The 17528-nt window shown below is 50.8% G+C and overlaps 2 protein-coding genes and 1 non-coding gene across 6 annotated transcripts; 2 read left to right on the top strand and 1 right to left on the bottom strand.

Annotated features, from left to right (window-relative positions):
* Positions 1-836: 836 nt before the first annotated feature.
* Positions 837-943, bottom strand: LOC118997747 (U6 spliceosomal RNA). The gene has a single exon (XR_005068716.1). It is a non-coding gene; the product is annotated as a U6 spliceosomal RNA (small nuclear RNA).
* A 5822-nt stretch (positions 944-6765) lies between these two features.
* TEKT2 (tektin 2) lies at positions 6766-10839 on the top strand. Of its 4 annotated transcripts, XM_037061429.1 has the most exons (11): positions 6766-6952; positions 7452-7689; positions 7770-7895; positions 8101-8306; positions 8831-8974; positions 9061-9175; positions 9321-9428; positions 9563-9706; positions 9881-9960; positions 10085-10226; positions 10530-10839. In XM_037061429.1, exons 2-11 carry the CDS (start codon positions 7534-7536, stop codon positions 10602-10604), a joined length of 1296 nt encoding a protein of 431 aa, XP_036917324.1. In that variant the 5' UTR covers positions 6766-6952; positions 7452-7533; the 3' UTR covers positions 10605-10839. The 4 variants fall into 4 exon arrangements, with proteins under 4 accessions (XP_036917324.1, XP_036917323.1, XP_036917327.1 ...); XM_037061428.1 differs by having other exon boundaries at positions 6766-7689; XM_037061432.1 differs by lacking the exon at positions 10530-10839 and having other exon boundaries at positions 6767-7689; positions 9881-9964; positions 10085-10174.
* A 186-nt stretch (positions 10840-11025) lies between these two features.
* ADPRS (ADP-ribosylserine hydrolase) lies at positions 11026-16688 on the top strand. The gene is made up of 6 exons (XM_037061433.1): positions 11026-11280; positions 13822-13918; positions 14112-14319; positions 14419-14603; positions 14942-15042; positions 15850-16688. Exons 1-6 carry the CDS (start codon positions 11061-11063, stop codon positions 16140-16142), a joined length of 1104 nt encoding a protein of 367 aa, XP_036917328.1. The 5' UTR covers positions 11026-11060; the 3' UTR covers positions 16143-16688.
* Positions 16689-17528: the final 840 nt, after the last annotated feature.

The following is a 17528-nucleotide window of genomic DNA, read 5'->3' as shown; positions in this document are numbered from 1 at the left end:
GTCCCTTCTATTACATGTTACATATATTACATACTCCCCATTCTAGTCTCCCAAACACATGTCCCCAGACTGTACAGCGCTAACAACACAGTTTGTGTTCTTGAAGAAACTTGGGACTAATGCTAAAGAAGTACTAGTCAGCTTACTCACAAACGCTGATGGGTTTGTGGGGGGGTTTTTGTGTTTTTTTTTTAACTATGTGTCAGTTGACAAGTATGACAAAGTGAAGAGAATCACTTTAATGCCAGTCTGTCCAGTAACTACACTGGCATAGAAGGTTTCAAAAAAAGTCAGCAGTGATGCCCAAGTTCATACAGTTAAGTGGGGGAAGTATGTGTTACAGTAGCTCTTAAGGGCATGCTCTGAAAAATGTAATACCAGAAAGTGTGGTACCAGAAGTTACCACAATCAGCTAGGCAGACTGTAATCAGCCCATTGGTTTGATTGAGATGTGCTAAACTGGACAGAATAAATCACCAACTATATCAGCTGCTTGAAATTCTGCAGAAAAGGGCGCTCGGAGCACCACACTGAAATGTACAGAGTGAGACGCAGACTAAGGTTAACTTCCAAGGTGAGCGTTGGGGGGTTGGTGGGGTTCGTTCGTTTGTTTGTTCGTTTTGAAGCATGGCCATCCATCTTGAACTGTGAGTTTCCGTGGTCTTTGTGTTTCAGTTGTGTTACCATTTCACAAATTCCCCTTGGTCACTGAGACTGGCATACCTTGTAGGAAATTAATTAGGTGGTCTGTCAATGCCAGGAAAGACTGTGATCACTTTTGCAGTATTTGATAAAATGTTTTTACCACGAAGGGGCCTGAAATCTTTTTTTTTTTTTTAAATATGGAACGCTTCACGAATTTGCGTGTCATCCTTGCGCAGGGGCCATGCTAATCTTCTCTGTATCATTCCAATTTTAGTATATGTGCTGCCGAAGCGAGCACGGGCCTGAAATCTTTAGTTTTATCTGTGGAAGATGAGGTATACAACATAATGATTTGATATATGTATATATTGCAGTGATTACCACAATAAGCTTAGTTAACACCCCTCACCTCATAGTTACAATTTTTTTCTTGTGATAAGAATTTTTAAGATTTACTCCCAGCAACTTTCAAAGATATAAAACAGTAGTGTCAACTGTAGTCACCATGCGGTCCATTAGGTCCCCAGAACTTACCTTTCTATATAACTGGACGTTGGTACCTTTAAAAAAAAATTGAGGTATAATTGACATATAATACTTGGTTTTAGGTACACAACATCGTGATTTGGTATTTATCTGTATTGCAAAGTGATCACCACAGTAAGCTTAGTTGTTTTACTGTGGCGATCACCGCAATACAGATAAATAGCAAATCATGATGTTGTATGTGAGCGTCGTGCCTTAACCAAAGGGGATGGGTTTGACATCCTGTCAGGGCACGTACCAGGCTGCAGACTCAGTCCTGGGCTGGGGCTGTGCAGGAGGGAGCCAACTGGTGTTTCTCATGTTGACGTGTCTCCCTCTCTCTCCCCAGCCTTCCCTCTCAAGTGAGAATAAAATAAGCCTTTAAAAAAGGAATAATGCTTGCATACAAATTTTACGTGTAATTATAGAGAAAAAAAAAACAGCTCAGTGACTTAGGATTATGAAGCCTGATGTGGTGTCTGGTTTTCAGCTGAAACAAAACATTAATAGTCTTTTTGCTAAGTGGTTTAGGAACAGCCCAGTTCTAAATATACAAAATTACTCTTTCTTTCCTATAATATACTTTGCTAAGTGGAAAAACTAAAGCCAAAACCAGAACACAGGAGTGGTTTTGATGCTGTGCCAGACAGGGTTTCAGTCACACCATTGTCCCAGTGGTTTTCTCTTATATTTTATACAATGTAAAATTAAGTGTATTTAAATATATGTAACACACATATGAGTTTAATTTTTCTAATTTACTTTTGTACTTTTATAAAGATTTTAGATTACAAAAGTTGCCATCTGTAGCATCTCTTTGAACAGTATTTTTAAAAATATAGGAAGAGGTACTTTCTAAACCTTTAATGAGACAATATTACTTCTGACTACATTAAGGCCCTTTAGATACTAACTTAAAATCTGTACAAAATTCTAACACTTCACTTTGAATTGAACAAAGCTACTTTTCAATTACTCTAACCGAGAGACGTTTCTTTCTTATGCAAGAGGAGTGGGCTTTGAACCCTGGCAAACCCGGTGGGGAAATGGTCTCCACACACCTGTGGCTGTGGAGCAGTTACCTCCCTCCCACGAATGTGCTGAGCAAAACTGCAGGGTCCGGGAGCAGTGACGCCCACGTGAGTGTGGTTGCCAGGGTAATAATATGGGTGTCATCATTTATAGTGTTAATTGGAACATTTCACTTAAGTTGTCATATGGTGCACCGGAGTGTGATATTGTTATGTTACAAAAGTACATGCTTACGATTTTGTAATAAACAGGGGCACTATTTGTGTCAGACCCTGTACTTAGCCTGGGCTAAGTCTCAACCTTGACGATCTCAACGTGAATGTATTTGGCCTGAGGCAAGTGCAAGATCAGCTGAAAAGTAAGCTGGAAAAGAGGCCAGAGTAAGCAATTTCCTCTGGAGTCATGTACAAACAAAAACGTCTAAAAGTGAGAGAGGCCAACTCTTTCCACCCACTCCATGTTTTAAAAAATGCAGTTTAGCCCTGGCTGGTGTGGCTCAGAGGATTGAGTGCCTGCAAGCCACGGGGTCACTAGTTCGATTCCTAGTCAGGGCACAAGCCTGCATTGCAGGCCAGGTCCCCTGTTGGCATAAAAATAAATACTGGAATTTACTCTGGGGAAATTGCACCAACTCCCTTAGCAAACAACTCATGTAAAATCTCAAGATCTCTGGTTCAATTCCCAGTCAGGGCACATGCCTGGGTTGCAGGCCAGTTCCCAGCAGGGGATGCACGAGAGGCAACCATACATTGATATTTCTCTCCCTCTCTCCTTCCCCTCTAAAGATAAATAAATTTTAAAAAATCAAGTAAAATATTTTTTAAAAAGAAAAAAATTCTTCAAATTTATATTTTGTTTTTCCATGTAAGAGGGAAGAAAGGCTGAAACAAAACAAGCTTGTAAAATGTTCAGTTTTGCATTTCTGCATATTGGAAATAACAATATTTTAACATGCTCCTAAACAGAAAAGGATGAATAAAGTGATTATTCATCCTCTGAATTGTCTTTATATCTATTTTTCTCTAGATTTACATCAGCACCAAAATGGGAATTACTATTTTGTTAGAGACTGGCCACTTGAAAGAAAAAAAGATAACTTACCTGAAATGAATCCAGATAAAAGGTACTTAACAATCATGGAGAAATTATACTCTGGTATTCAGTTACCTTACAATATCTATAGTGATCAAGAAGCATGGTAGCAAATTTCAGTAGGAAAGGCTCAGGAGATAGAATATGAAGAGGTACTGTATTTGCCTCTAGGCATTAGAAGTGCAACCTAGCCTTGGCTGGTGTGGCTCAGTGGATGGAGCGCTGGCCTTTGGACCAAAAAGTCACCAGTTCAATTCCCAATCAGAGCACATGCCTGGGTTGCCAGCCAGGTCCCCAGCCGAGGGCATGTGAGAAGCAACTAAGAGGCAACCAATCCATGTTTCTCTCCCTCTCTTTCTTCTTCCCTTCCTCTCTCTCTAAAAGTAAATTTTTAAAAAAGTTTTTGAAGTGCAACCCTGCCTGGTGTGGCTCAGTGGATTAAGCATGGGACTGCGAACCAAAGGGTCACCCTTCCAATTTGCAGTCTGGGCACATGCCTGGGTTGCCAGTCAGGTCCCCAGTAGGGGCTGTGTGAGAGGCAACCACACACTGATGTTTCTCTCCCTCTCTTTCTTCCTCCTTTCCCCTCTCTAAAAATAAATTAATAAAATCCTTTAACATTTTTAAAAATAAAAATAGAACAAAAGGAGTGCAGCCTAAAGAAAGATACGTGGGCTTCAGAAGACAGCGCACAAAGGGGGCAGTGCAAATATGCACCTCCAGGAAAAGTTATCTTCAGTAGCTACATGTGGGGACACCTTATGAAGATATTATTTTTCATATTAGAATAAGATCATACAACCGAGTTTTAACGAAAGTACTTTTAAACATGTTCTAATTTGATGAAAGTTGTACTCTATTTTAATCATTGGAGTTTGCTAAATTAGGTAATCCATGACATTTACCGGGAAGAGAAAATTGAGAAGGACAGAGAAGATACATATTCCAAGACTTCACAGATTTTGAGAGAAAAAGGCTTTCTGCAGAGATATTTCATACCTTCTTTGGCTAATCTTAATCACTTAAAAATGGTAAGTTCACATTATTCCATTTCACATTTTTTTACATTTAAAAAAATGTTCTTGCTTCATTATCTGTACCTCTAGGATCCTTTTGAATCCATGAGAACACCAAATGGATACTCAGGCTCTTTAAGTCTGAAGAGACAATGCAGCCAACTAAAGGGAACTGCAACTAGACCGTGTGCATATCCTTCCCCTGCCTGACGTTCACTCAAGATGTGGCTGCTTTACACGAGAGAAACCATCCCCACGCTGCTACTACATAATTAAACAGAGAAAGGATGTTTATTTCTGCCACAAACAGAGTAACTCGCTCCTTGGATATAATGTATGAGGATTTCTTTGTACATATGGGACTCTTTTTATGAGTCCACATTTGACCAGATAACAAGATGATCACAAAACTCAGAGCTAAAACTGCCCACTAGTGGTTAAAAATAAATTTCCTATTTCATTTCAATAAATACACAAGTCTACCAATAAGAACCCAAAATATCCCCAACTTAAAGGGATTGTGGTAATGTGTGGGCCACCTGACTCTGATGTGGGCCTTCTTTCTTTCGGTGTTGGCTATCCACTTATTTGGCCATTTGCTCAGCTAGGAGACCCCTTTTCTTCCAAATGATAAATGTCATCTGATCTAAAATTTTTTTAGCAGAAAAAAAAGGAGGAAACTTGAAACTGACACCACCCCGAGCATTTGCGAGGCCTCAGGGTTATCAACCCACTGTAGCAGAAAACACCTCCCTGGTGAACGCACTGAGGTGTTGCTGGGTGTTTGCCAAGGTCTGAAATTCTTCAGCAGTGTGTTTGCACCTTACACGTGCCCCAAACTTCTGGGCAGTCGTAAACAATGCAGTTAGTGGAGCTGTTCCTTTCTAGCACGAAATACTAGAACACGGCATGACTCATTCTTATCACTGTTTTCCTGGTCCCATTCACCAGCCTCCTGACCCTTCCTGCTAACGCTGCCCTCCCTTGGCCAGCGTGTGTGGGGCCTCGTGAGTCATGAACGCCAAGGCCACCGCCACAGTCAGAGACATGCTGCGCCAAAGCCTCCACCGTTTGCTTCTTTCTGTTACACAATGTTTCAAAATGTATAAGCCTAAATTTGACCATTTCTTCCAGCAAATAATTTGTCCAAGACACGTTTTATGGTCTTCTTTAATCCTAGTAAAAGAGCTATAACACAGTGTCCCATGTATGTCTGGTTTATGAGCCATGTATTAGAATTTAGAAAATAGCCTATGGGAAAAATATTCTGTGGTCATCGGTTTGGAAAATGTTCTCGCCCCAGTCTTTCTGCCAGGTTCGCATTTCTCTCGTGTCTGGACAGCACCTGGGTCCACCACCAGCACCGCAAACTTCTCAAAAGCCAGCTTTCTCCTCCCTTCGCCTACCAAGTTCTTGGTTCTCTGCCTCGCCTTCCTTTAGGAAGGATAACGCCATCCCACCAATCACTGAGGTTTTAAAACTGAGGTGTCTTCTTGGACTCCTCTCATTCCCTCATCCATCAAACCTGAACTTGGACTTTGAGGCAGACTGCCTGCATTGGATCCAGGCTTTCCCACTTAGTTATGTGACCCTGGGCACATTTCTCGATTCTCTGTGTTTGTTTTCTCACCTGTAAGACGAACATGATAATAGCACCCGACCCTCCTCCTCCTAAGGTCCTTCTGCACAGTCCCCATGAGAGGATTAGGTCATGCGCTGGAAATCGCATCCCCGCCTTCCCCTCGATTTCCCGCACCACCACTAGAGGCAGTGTGGAGTCATAACGCACAGAGGACGATACCTGTGAAATGGAGACGATGCTTATCTCGAGTAATAGTTATAAATAGTAAATGTTAACATTTCCATCCTAGTTGATGTGGCTTAGTGGATTGAGCTCCAGCTTGCAAACTGAAAGGCTGCTGGTTCAATTCCAGGTCAGGGCACATGCCTGGGTTGCTGGTTTGGTCCCTTGGTCCAGAAGTGTTGGAGAGGCAACTGATCTGGTCAGTGCTTCTCTCCATCTCTCTCTTACCCTGTCTCTAAAAATGAATAAATAATATATATTTTAAATGTTAATATTTCCCAAGGCCTAGAACAGTACTGGCACGGTCGAATTGTTCTTCCTTCTCTTTTTTAAATAGTTGGATTTTGAGCTTTGCTTCTAATGTTGCAGTTACCACTCCCAGGGATATGCCCTCTTCAAATATGATCATCATTCCTTCTATGCCGTCAAGCAGATGGATGACGTTGGACAGGGCAGCACCAAAGGAATGCGTGCAAATAATCTCAAATATATTCACACTTCTGGAAGGATACTTGCTAGAGAATGCATGGGCGGGAGATTACTTTTTCTGCATACGTAAGTTTTATCATGTCGATGCATAACAGTGATCAACATTAAAATGTTTATTAACTTGTAAATGAAGTGAACACCACATCCTCCTGGCCGCGGCCTCCTCACGTCCCATCATGCAGCCGTGGGCCGCAGCCACCTCTAGGCCTGGCCACCCCAGCCCCTCTGTTGCCAAGGTAAACACGAGGCAGGTGGTGGTAACCAGCTCGGGGACCCGCGGGTGCCTAGCAACCAGGGAACTTAGCGGAGGAGCTGGCCAGAGGAGGCGGAAGGCCGAGCTAGGAAGGAGGTGAGAACCCAGGGGAGCGAGTAATTTAAACCAAAGACGATTATCCTGGGGAAGGGAGGTGTGGGATTTGCCTGGGAACTAAACAGACCCCAGCTGCTCCTCCTCCAACAGTGGGGGCGGGGGGACCAGCACACGCCCCAACCCCCAGAAAAACAAAACCCAAAAAAACCCTCCCCTATGCCAACCCATATCCTGGGCAAAACTAGCCTGTCCTCTCTGGGTGGAGAAAAGGGCTCTTCTCTTAGGACTCCCGCAGGTCCCACCAAAGCCGTGATGGAGAATGAAGAGAAAGCTCCACAAGATTTGGTTGATGAAAGCAGGGTTGGAAACTGGATCAAGGACTATTTTTCCTGTTAAGCCCCACCCACCCACCAGCCCCACCAAGCTCTTGGCACCACACACACACACCCTGAGTTAGTATTTGTGGATGGGCGGGTAGGAGGAAACTTAGTGGATGCCTCATCTGACGTTGAGCAAATCGAGGGCTGTTCCCAAGCAGGCTTCCTGCAGCAAGGGCCTGGGAGCAGAGTGGACAGCAGCAGGAGCTTTGGACAGGGCTTTTGGCCTAGGCGCCCAGCACCATGGCCACACTGAGCGTCAAGCCCAGCCAACGTTTCCGGCTGCCAGACTGGCACACCAATGCACAACTGTTGTCCACCAACGCTGAGCTGAAGCGAGACGCGTCACACCAGATCCGCCAGGAGTCCCGGATCCTCCGTAATGAAACCAACAATCAGGTTGGGAGCGGGGGCTCCAGGGGGCAAAGGGATGGTCCCTATACTCAAACACCCTCTTTATCTGGTGCTGTCTCTTCCAGACCATTTGGGATGAACACGACAATAGGACCCGACTGGCGGAGAGGGTTGACACAGTCAACCGATGGAAGGAGATGCTGGACAAGTGTCTGACGGATTTAGATGCAGAGATCGACGCGCTGATACAGGCAGGGAGCTGGAGCAGGGGCTACCGACAGGAAACCCCTCGGCAAGGCCCCCCTCCTTCCCCACTCCGAGGTCTGGGAACCTGCAATGGGGCATTTAGTGGCATGTCCATCTGAGTCACTTGCTGGCCCCTCTGTTAACGTGGGAATGAGAGCTGGCCCCCAGTGAATGGTGCACCAGCCTCCTTCTGTGCCTTCACGTTTCCAGATGAAAGAATCAGCAGAGCAAAACCTGCAGGCCAAGAACCTGCCTCTGGACGTGGCGATCGAGTGCCTGACCCTGAGGGACAGTCGGCGTGACATTGACGTGGTGAAGGACCCAGTGGAGGAGGAGCTGCACAAGGAGGTGGAGGTCATCGATGCCACCAAGAGGGCCTTGCAGCAGAAGATCAGCCAGACTTTTGAGAAGCTCTGGTAAGGAAGAGATGGGTTGTTCTCATACGCACCTGCACCTGAAAGCTTCGTGTCTTAAGTGTGTAATATGTGGGCTGTGGCTGACAAGCAGCTGGCTCTCAGGCCGCCTTCTGTCCCTGCTGTGTCCACGGCAGAAACCACTAACTGATTGTAACACTTTTGCCACAGCCTAGACATGCTCTCAGTACTTCTCCCCACCCTTCTTAGAGAGCCATTGTCAATTGATTGGAAACATGAGCAATGAATCCCATTCACCACCACCTCTGACTGAATACCCTATTGTGAGTGTGTATATGTGAGCCTTTGTGAGTATAACTGATACGTGTGCCCCTGAGGTTGTGTGCAAGCACGTGGGTGTCATAATTTGGTCTGTAAGGAGCTCATCTAGCTTTGTGATCTTTGTCCCAGCTGCAGCAACAGCTCCATTGTCACTTTGGTTCCCCACCCCTCAGGAGCCCTGCTGTACAATGGGGGCTGAGTCCAGGGGCTTTGAAGGATGCTGAGCTAGTCTGCTCCTTCCCCAGCCTCCTGCAGGAGGTCCGACAGCAGGTCAACTCCGACCACCGGGGCAAAATGGAGACTCTGGACATCGACAGAGGTTGCCTCTCTCTCAACCTCAAGTCCCCAAACATCTCTCTGAAGATTAATCCCACCCGTGTCCCCAATGGGTAAGACGTGTTTTCATCTGTCTCTCCTGCCCCCAACCCCACGGTGGCCCTAGGCTTATGACCTTGGTATTTCCTGCCACCTGCAGCTCCTCCACGCTTCAACAGTGGGATGAGTTCAGTCAGTTCAACAAGAACCGGGCGGAGGCTGAGATGAAGGAAGCCACAGAGCTGAGGGAGGCCATCGCCCTCACTATTGCTGAGGTAGCTGACCACTCCCCTGACCCTGCGCCTCATGCCTTTCGATTTTGTTCCCTGTTGCCATGTGGCCTCCCAACCCTGCACTTGAGCAGCATTCTCCATGAGCTTACACTCTCTCTTGCCTGTCCTGCCACTTCCTGTCCTTCAGACCAACAATGAACTTGAAGCCCAGAGGGTTGCAACAGAATTCGCATTCAGGAAGCGGCTGCGGGAGATGGAGAAAGCGTACAGTGAGCTCAAGTGGCAGGAGAAGAATGTGAGCCCTCTCGTTGGGTCCCCCGGGGCTTGGACCTCCCACCGTGGGATGAGGAGCCCAGTGCCCATCCAGGAAGCCCTGGGTGCACCATGGTGGCTTCAACCAGTGGACAGTGGTCACTCTGTCCCCTGCAGACCTTGGAGGAGATTGCTGAGCTACAGAAGGACATCCAGCACCTGGAGGAGGATCTGCGCAGGAAGTTACTGAACCTGAAGCTATGCCATACCCGGCTGGAGTCCAGAACCTACCGGCCCAATGTGGAACTCTGCCGGGACCAGGTGCGAGGGCACCCCAGTGGGGCACTGCCCACCTGCTAAAGTTTCCTCAGGATCACTCCCCCCAGCACATAGCTCCAGTGGAGCAGGGGTGCTGGCAGAAGGCAGCACCCAAGCCCTTGGGCTAAAGGATAGTATGGCCGACCTGGGACTCCCAACCCTCCTCTCTGCCTCCAGGCACAGTACGGCCTCACTGATGAGGTTCACCAGCTAGAGGCAACCATCGCTGCCCTGAAGCAGAAGCTGGCACAAGCACAGTAGGTTTGTGGGAGTGGGCAGGAGGGGCAGGGAGACACTTGCTGCCTGCTGGCTTTCCTGCTGCCTTCTCTCACCTTCCAGCCTCATGCAGGGCTGGTGGGTAGTTAACGTCTCCTCCCCCAGGGACGCTCTGGATGCCCTGTACAAGCACCTGGCCCGGCTGCAGGCTGACATCGCCTGCAAGGCCAACTCCATGCTGTTGGACACCAAGTGCATGGACATTCGTCGGAAGCTGACCGTGCCTGCTGAGAAGTTTACGCCTGAGGTGGACACCTTCACCCGCACCACAAACCGTACCATGAGTCCGCTCAAAAGCTGCCAGCTGGAGCTGGCCTAGCCTTGGGCGCTGAGGCAGGAGAGGAAGGTTAGGTGGGAGGGAATGGAAGAGAAACGGGTTTGGAGAAAATGAATCTAATAAATGTTGGGTTTCTCAGTCTAGAAGGTTTTCTGCTACCCTTGCATGTAGCCAGCGGTGAGTAAATGGCCCTCCTGTGAATGGAGGAGCAAAAATGGAGACCATCATCCACCAAGCCCCAAATTCCAAATCCGATCCATTCTTCCTTTTTAGGGAGCCCTTTTTGGCCTAGGCCCATACTCGCTGGGCTCCAGCAGGATGACTTTCAATCAGCTCTGCCCCAGCTGAACCCTTGCCAGACCTTTTAAGGCCTAGGGAAGGCACAAAGGAGGCTAGAATCACAGTAGGATTTGGGGATGCGGGCCCAGACCTGCATGGGGGCCAAGGAGAGGGGCTGCCCTGGGAGGGCTGGGGTGGTAGGGCAGAGTGAGGCTTCAGAAAGGCAGGACCCCGAAGGCAGTGGCCTGAAAGGGCAAGACTGCTGCGATCCGGTAGTCCCTTCCGGGAACCTTTAGTGGCCCTCCTGCCAGGTGTGACACCGGTTACAGACGGGGGGAAATGGGGGCCAAAAGCGAAGGCCTGGTGGAATTCAACCAGCATCGTAGGACCGGCTCTGGTCCCAAGCACGTGGACCTGCGCCTCCAGGCCGCTGGGCGGCACTGTGGGCCTGGGGCGCGGATGGTGGGGGAAGGGCGCCTTGGGGCACATGCCAGCCGCACCGGAAGTGGTGTCGGGTCAGCACGAATGGCGGCTGCGGTGGTGGCAGCGATGACGGCGGCGAGCTGCGGAGGGGCTGGGGCAGCCCGCTCCCTTTCTCGCTTCCGAGGCTGCCTGGCTGGCGCGCTGCTCGGGGACTGCGTAGGCGCCTTCTACGAGGCGCACGACACCGTCAACCTGACGTCAGTCCTGCATCACGTCCAGAGCCTGGAGCCCGACCCCGACTCCCCGGGGAGCGCGCGGACAGGTGGGCGGGACAGAGCTGGCGAGGGGGCGTGAGGGCTGAGGCTGCGCCCACGGAGGACTCGGTGCAGGGTGTGAGCACGGTGGGGAGAGGCGTGTATTAGGAAATGAGGCTCTGTACGGCGGCTGCGGCCAGATCTGGGGGCTGGACAGCTTGCAGGGCACGCTGATCTCAGCGTGGCGAAATCCGAGCAACATCTTCACCAGAACCTTTCCCAACTCCGGGCGTGGCAACACCATCCTTCCTGTTGTGCAAGCCATAAACCTGGGTGTCATTCTAAATTGCGCCTAGTCCAGTATATACATACTACCGATTTTACCACTCCTCACCTAGTCGTCTGGAATCAGTGCGCCCCGAGTCCATTCTCCACACAGCAGGGAGTGCAGGGCTCAAAACAGATCTTATCGCGGCCTCCCCCACACGAAAGTCTACAGTGATTTTCCATTACCCTTAAGATAGAGCCAAATTCCTTTGCTTGTCCTACCAGGGCCAGCCCTTCCTCCCTGGCCGGTTTCATCTTACACACACCGACCCGCACTCGCTTTCTGTGGCTCAGCTCCTCTCACATCATGCGTCCTCTAGCCCAGGCCTGTCCGGTGTGTTGTCCCTTGCCTATAAGGCCCCGCCCCCGCTTCTCCCTTCCCTTGTGCAATCAACTCCTCACCCGGATCTCTGCTCAGTATCCCGTCTGAGGTCAAGCAGGGGATGATTCTTGGAGAGCATGTAGTATAGCAAGGAATCAGGGCTGAACCCCGGAGGAGGAAAAGGAGCTAAAGAAGAAAACAGTTTGACAGGAGGAGAAGCAGGCGGCATGTCTGTCAACAAAACCCCAGCACATTTTAAGGTGAAAACGCTGGTCACTGGTGTGCTGTAGAGAGGTTAAGAAGAGGGCAATTTGGATTTAGAAAAGCATTTTCCCTAAAAGATTGAAGCCTGGAAGTCAGATTTCAGTGGGCTTAGGAGGAAATGGGAAGATAGAGTTTGGTTTAGCATGAAGGGAAGGAGAGGAGAGATGAGCTAGGGTTGAAGTGAAGACAAGATGCAGGGACAGTTTTTAATTCCATTTTGGTTTGATGTGAAGGTGAGGGTAAAACAGGTTCTAGGTTAAGAGGTGTTTTAGAACCCTTTGGGTGCAAGTGGCAGAAAACCGAACTCAAAATGGCCTAAGCAAGAACAACACATTGACGGAACCAAAATCTAGACCTAGGCTGGCTTCAAGCGAGGTCCTCCCCAGACCTAGTTCCTCTCCTTGTTCAGATCTGCGTTCTTCGTGGGCTTCACTGCCCTTGGCAGACCCTTCCGTGGTGGCCCCCAGCAGCTCCCAGCTCAGCAGCTCCCACAGAGGAAGAATTTCTCTGTGCAGTAGTCCCCATAAAAAGTCCCCAGGAGTCTTAGGTTTAGGTCATCTGTCCCTCCCTGAACAAGGGAATGGGTGTGCTCTCTGATCAGGCTAGAGGTGGCTTCAGCTCCATGCACTAATCACATGGACCAAGAATGGGAGAGAAGTAGTTCCCTGGGGAAAAGCAGGGTGCAGGGCCTGAGTGAAAGGGGCGTGGGTGCTGCTCCACCACATAGGAGACACTGAGGAACAGGAGAGGGGACAAAGGAAGAACCAGCTCCCCAGGAACTGGGCTGGGGGGTGGACCGGAGGAGGGCCTTCCTCTGTCTAGGGAGACTGGAGAGTACAGCTGTAGATAAGAGGGCTGTTAGCCTCTGGTCCTGGTGAAGAAGGTGGTGGGGCCTCCTGACAGTACAAGGGGAGGGGGAAGTGAGGTTGGGGCTTGGCATGCACAGAGAGGGTGGCATAGCAGGTGCGAGGACGGGAAATGGGGCTTGCTGGCGTGTACTTTGTTCCCTGTAACTGGCTCTTCAAATAAAATCCAGTCCCTGTCATTAGCTCTTTTATGGCCTGTTTGCAAAGTCACCATATAAGCAGAGGTGCTGTGTTGATTGTGCCAGCGTGGTCTTCTTGGGTACCCAGAGGAAGGATTGGGGACAGCAGGAGGGATAGGAGCAGCCCCGGCTGAAAGGACTTCACCCGGGCTCCAAGACTGGTCCAGGGGATGGGGGCCGGGGGGCAGGTATGAGTGAAGAGAGGAGAGCTTTGAATGGGAAGGCAGTGAACGTGGGCCTTGTCCTGAAGGCAGTGGAGAGCCATTTGGAGCAGGAGAATGAGGTAAGGAAAAGGATATGCTACTCCTAGGAAGAGTTTTCTGGCTCCGCATATGGGCTGGTCGGAGGGTAGGGAATGCACAGGACGTTCGAGGGGCCCACAGCAGGTCATATTAAGGCTAGAGCGGCTGCAGTGGCAGCCAGAGTGGGTGGAAGGTTTTCCTTCAGAAATCAGTGGGATATGGTCACTGACTCAGAACAAAGAATTGCTGAAAACCCCAAGGCCTAGAGCCCAGGAAATTGGGTGGGAGTGAGAGGCTGACTTCCGGCATTCTAGAAGTGGAAAGTAAAAGGCGTGAGCAGGAGGCCCAAGCTGCCACCCTTGAGCCCTGCAACTCCCCTCCCCTTACCCCCCCAACCCTGTCCCTGCAGAGACTTTGTACTACACAGATGACACGGCCATGTCCAGGGCCCTGGTGCAGTCCCTGCTGTCCAAGGAGGCCTTCGACGAGGTTGACATGGCTCACAGGTGAGGGGGATGGTCCTGAGATGAGGCAAACCAGGTGGGCAGCGCCCCTGGCCAGAGCAGTGGCGTCGTGCATGCTGGAACAGACTCCTTAGGCCCCGGGGCTTCCTGGTTTCCCAAAGCAGCCAGGTTTCTTCTCTCCCTGCACTGACAAGCATCTTTGAGACCCTCATCCTGCCTCCCTTCCATCCCCTAGATTTGCTCAGGAGTACAGAAAAGAACCCGACAGGGGTTACGGTGCCGGAGTAATCACCGTCTTCAAGAAGCTCCTGAGCCCCAAGTGCCGAGACGTCTATGAGCCTGCGCGGGCCCAGTTTAACGGGAAAGGCTCTTACGGCAACGGGGGTGCCATGCGGGTGGCTGGCATCTCTCTAGCCTATAGCAGCGTCCAGGATGTGCAGAAGGTAGTCTGGGCAGGCTGGCTTCTGGGCTGTCCCCTCCCTGCCCCCCTCATCTCTGGGTTCTGTGACAGCGGGTCTTAGTCTCCACTGCCTTTGCCCTAGTTTGCCCGGCTCTCGGCCCAGCTGACACACGCCTCCTCCCTGGGTTACAACGGTGCCATCCTACAGGCCCTGGCCGTGCACCTGGCCTTGCAGGGGGAGTTGTCCAGTGAGCACTTCCTCCAGCAACTCCTGGGCCACATGGAAGAGCTGGAGAGTGATTCCCAGTCCGTCTCAGATGCCAAGGAGTGAGTATGTGGGATGGAGGCGGCTGGAGGTGTGTTTGTGTGTGCGCATGCATGTGGGGTGGACTCCTCTGATACTGTCCCAGCTGGACCCTTCCTTTAGCTGCAGACTCTAGGGTGGGGTGTGGAGAGTCTCTTCACCTCGGCTGTGTGCTTCGAGCAAGGTTCAGGGTCCCAGACAACAAAACGAGCAGCTCACACCCAGCCCTTACCCACTTCTTGTGAGGACACCGGAGAGGGTGGGCCTGGGTGTCAGCCTGGCCACATCCCCACCTCACCCTCCCACACAGCCCTCCCCGGCCTGGCTTCAACTTCCCTGCAATCTTGTCCCCAACCCACAGGTTGGGCATGGAGGAGCGTCCATACTCCAGCCGCCTGAAGAAGATTGGAGAGCTTCTAGAGCAGGACTCGGTGACGAGAGAGGAGGTGGTGTCTGAGCTAGGTGGGCAGTCCCCCTACACCTGTCATCCTCCAGGGTCAGGCTTGGCCTCGGGTGAGAGGGGAGCAAGGGGTTGTACCTGCCATTGTTTTTACCTGGGGCTGGTGTGTCACAGAGCCGGCTCCGTAGGGTCCGTGGCAGGTTTTGAGTGAGTGTAGCACCTTGGTGCTCTGGGGCTACAGCACCTCCTTCGGCCTCACAGATAAATATCCCCAGAAATGGCAGCTGACCACCACTTCTCATAGCTGATGCTGATGACCACTGTTTATTTATATAGCACTTTTACTGTATTCTGGGCACTATGCAGAATGCTTTATGTCGGTTCGATATAAACCAGCCTTGTGAGAGTTCTCATCCCATCCACTCTGCATGAGGAGTCAAACCCAAGACACGGGGATCTTGGTCATTAGGGAGCTTTCCCAGCACCCAGCCAGCAGGTGGGGGAGCCAGGGTTTCAATCCAGGTGGTCTCACGATAGAGTCGGGGCGGCAAGCTCGTTTCCACCAGGGGCCGCAGCAGCCTCGAGGTTGCCTTCAAAGGGCCGAATGTAACTTCAACTCCTTAACTGTTGAGGAGTAGTTACATTTATACAGTCCTAAAATGCATTCGACCCTTTGAAGGCAACCTCAAAACTGATGTGGCCCCTGGTGGAAACAAGTTTGACAGCCATGCTGTAGAGCCTGTGATCTTAGTCACAGCTCAGCTTGAAGCTGAGAGTGTTGGCCTGTGGCAGGTGGCAGGAAGCCTAGGGACCTGTGGGGGGGTGGGGTCAAGTTCCTGTAATCTGGTGTAATTCTGCAATCCCCACAGGCAACGGCATTGCTGCCTTTGAATCTGTGCCCACTGCCATCTACTGCTTCCTGCGCTGCATGGAGCCCGACCCTGAGATCCCCTCTGCCTTCAATAGCCTCCAAAGGACTCTCATCTATTCCATCTCACTTGGTGGGGACACAGACACCATCGCCACCATGGCTGGGGCCATTGCTGGCGCCTACTATGGGATAGAACAGGTGCCGGAGAGCTGGCAGCAAAGCTGCGAGGGCTATGAAGAGACGGACATCCTGGCCCAGAGCCTGCACCGAGTCTTCCAGAAGAGTCCGTGAGGGCTGCAGCTGCTGGGGCTCTGCCACGTCCAGCGGGACCAACCTCAGCTCAGGTTGGGAACCCTGAGCTTCCTCGGACTTTGCTCCCTGCCTCAGTCTTCCGGCCACGTGGGCGGAGTACACTCCCGGGGCTGGGGTCTCTCTGGGGGAGGTCGTTGGAACGGTGAGTGGGGGACTGGTGCCGCCCTGGTGCTGGGTTTCCGGCTTGCTGCAGAACCTTGGGCACCCCTCACTCCTCAGGCGGACAGGAGGAACCAGGGCAGGTTTTATTGGAGGGTACTTGTGGCAATTTTTTTATCATCTAGGACATGGAATTGGGGAGGTGGACATGATCTGCAGCAGCATCACTTCTGGGTGGGATTTAGCCCGTTTGCCCGAAAGCCGGTCTTTGACTGGGCGGGGCCCCAGCAGCAGGTTTCTCTGGACAGAAGAGACGGGCACTTGAACCTAGCCGACCTCCATACACATCTGGCCCTTGGCTTTCACGGGTCTTAACAGCTTCCAGCAGAAGTCACAGAGCAATAAACAGTTTTTGGTAAATCCCAATATGGTTCCCTCTGTTCTCCTCTGCCCCGAGTGGGTTCTCCCCCCTTGACCCTCTGTGCTTAGCATCTCTGTCTGGACTGCATTCTCCTAGGAGCTAGGATCCTGGGGCAAGAGCTGTGGGTTTCTGAGGCAATTTCCTCCAGTTCTGTTCTGCCAGCTGCGTCGTTCCGCAGGGAAGGGCAGAGTAGACATGGTCTGGTATCTTTTCCTGTCAGAGACCACGCAAAGCAACCCAGGCACAGGGCAGGGACCAAGACAGGTTTTCTTGCTCTCAGAGCCTGACTTCATGTGTTGCTCCCCAGGTAAGGCCCAGGCCCTGGCAGGCCAGAAATGGACGCCCCGAAGGAGGAGGCCAAGGGCACCTTCTTATCCCCAGACTAGCAGCCTCATTGTGCATCTCAGGCCTCAGTCAAAGGCCTCAGCCTGTTAGGATGTTCTGCACACCGTCCATTTCAAAGAAAGGAAAGTCGAAAGGGAGGCAGCACCTCCATCAAATAGGGCTCATTCTCTGAGCATCCTTCCAGCCCTAGGGGAGAGAATCCTGCCCTCTACAGCTAGCCTGAGGTCTCAGGACTGATGAGCAGGTCTGCTTTCCGCCAAGACAGGGTTCTGCCAGGCTGGGGCAAACCACAGGACGTGACAGGGCCTGGGGTTGGTCTCGGATATGTCACCCCGATTTCCACAGCTAGGGACAGATCCTAGTTGCCGAGGAAGGCATGTGGGGCAGGTGCTGTCTGCCCAGGACAGCTCCAGCAGCCCAGCTGTGAGCACTGGGCCTGGCACTTGCCCCGCCCACGAGAGCAAAGATTCTCTCTCTGATTTCATTCATAATTTGTATCA

The sequence above is a fragment of the Sturnira hondurensis genome, unplaced genomic scaffold (genome assembly GCF_014824575.4).
Source record: "Sturnira hondurensis isolate 20B ecotype Veracruz unplaced genomic scaffold, ASM1482457v3 Scaffold0013381, whole genome shotgun sequence".
NCBI classification, from domain to species: domain Eukaryota; kingdom Metazoa; phylum Chordata; class Mammalia; order Chiroptera; family Phyllostomidae; genus Sturnira; species Sturnira hondurensis.
The sequence above is the reverse complement of the archived record's forward strand: the minus strand, read 5'-3'. Positions and strand labels throughout refer to the sequence as shown.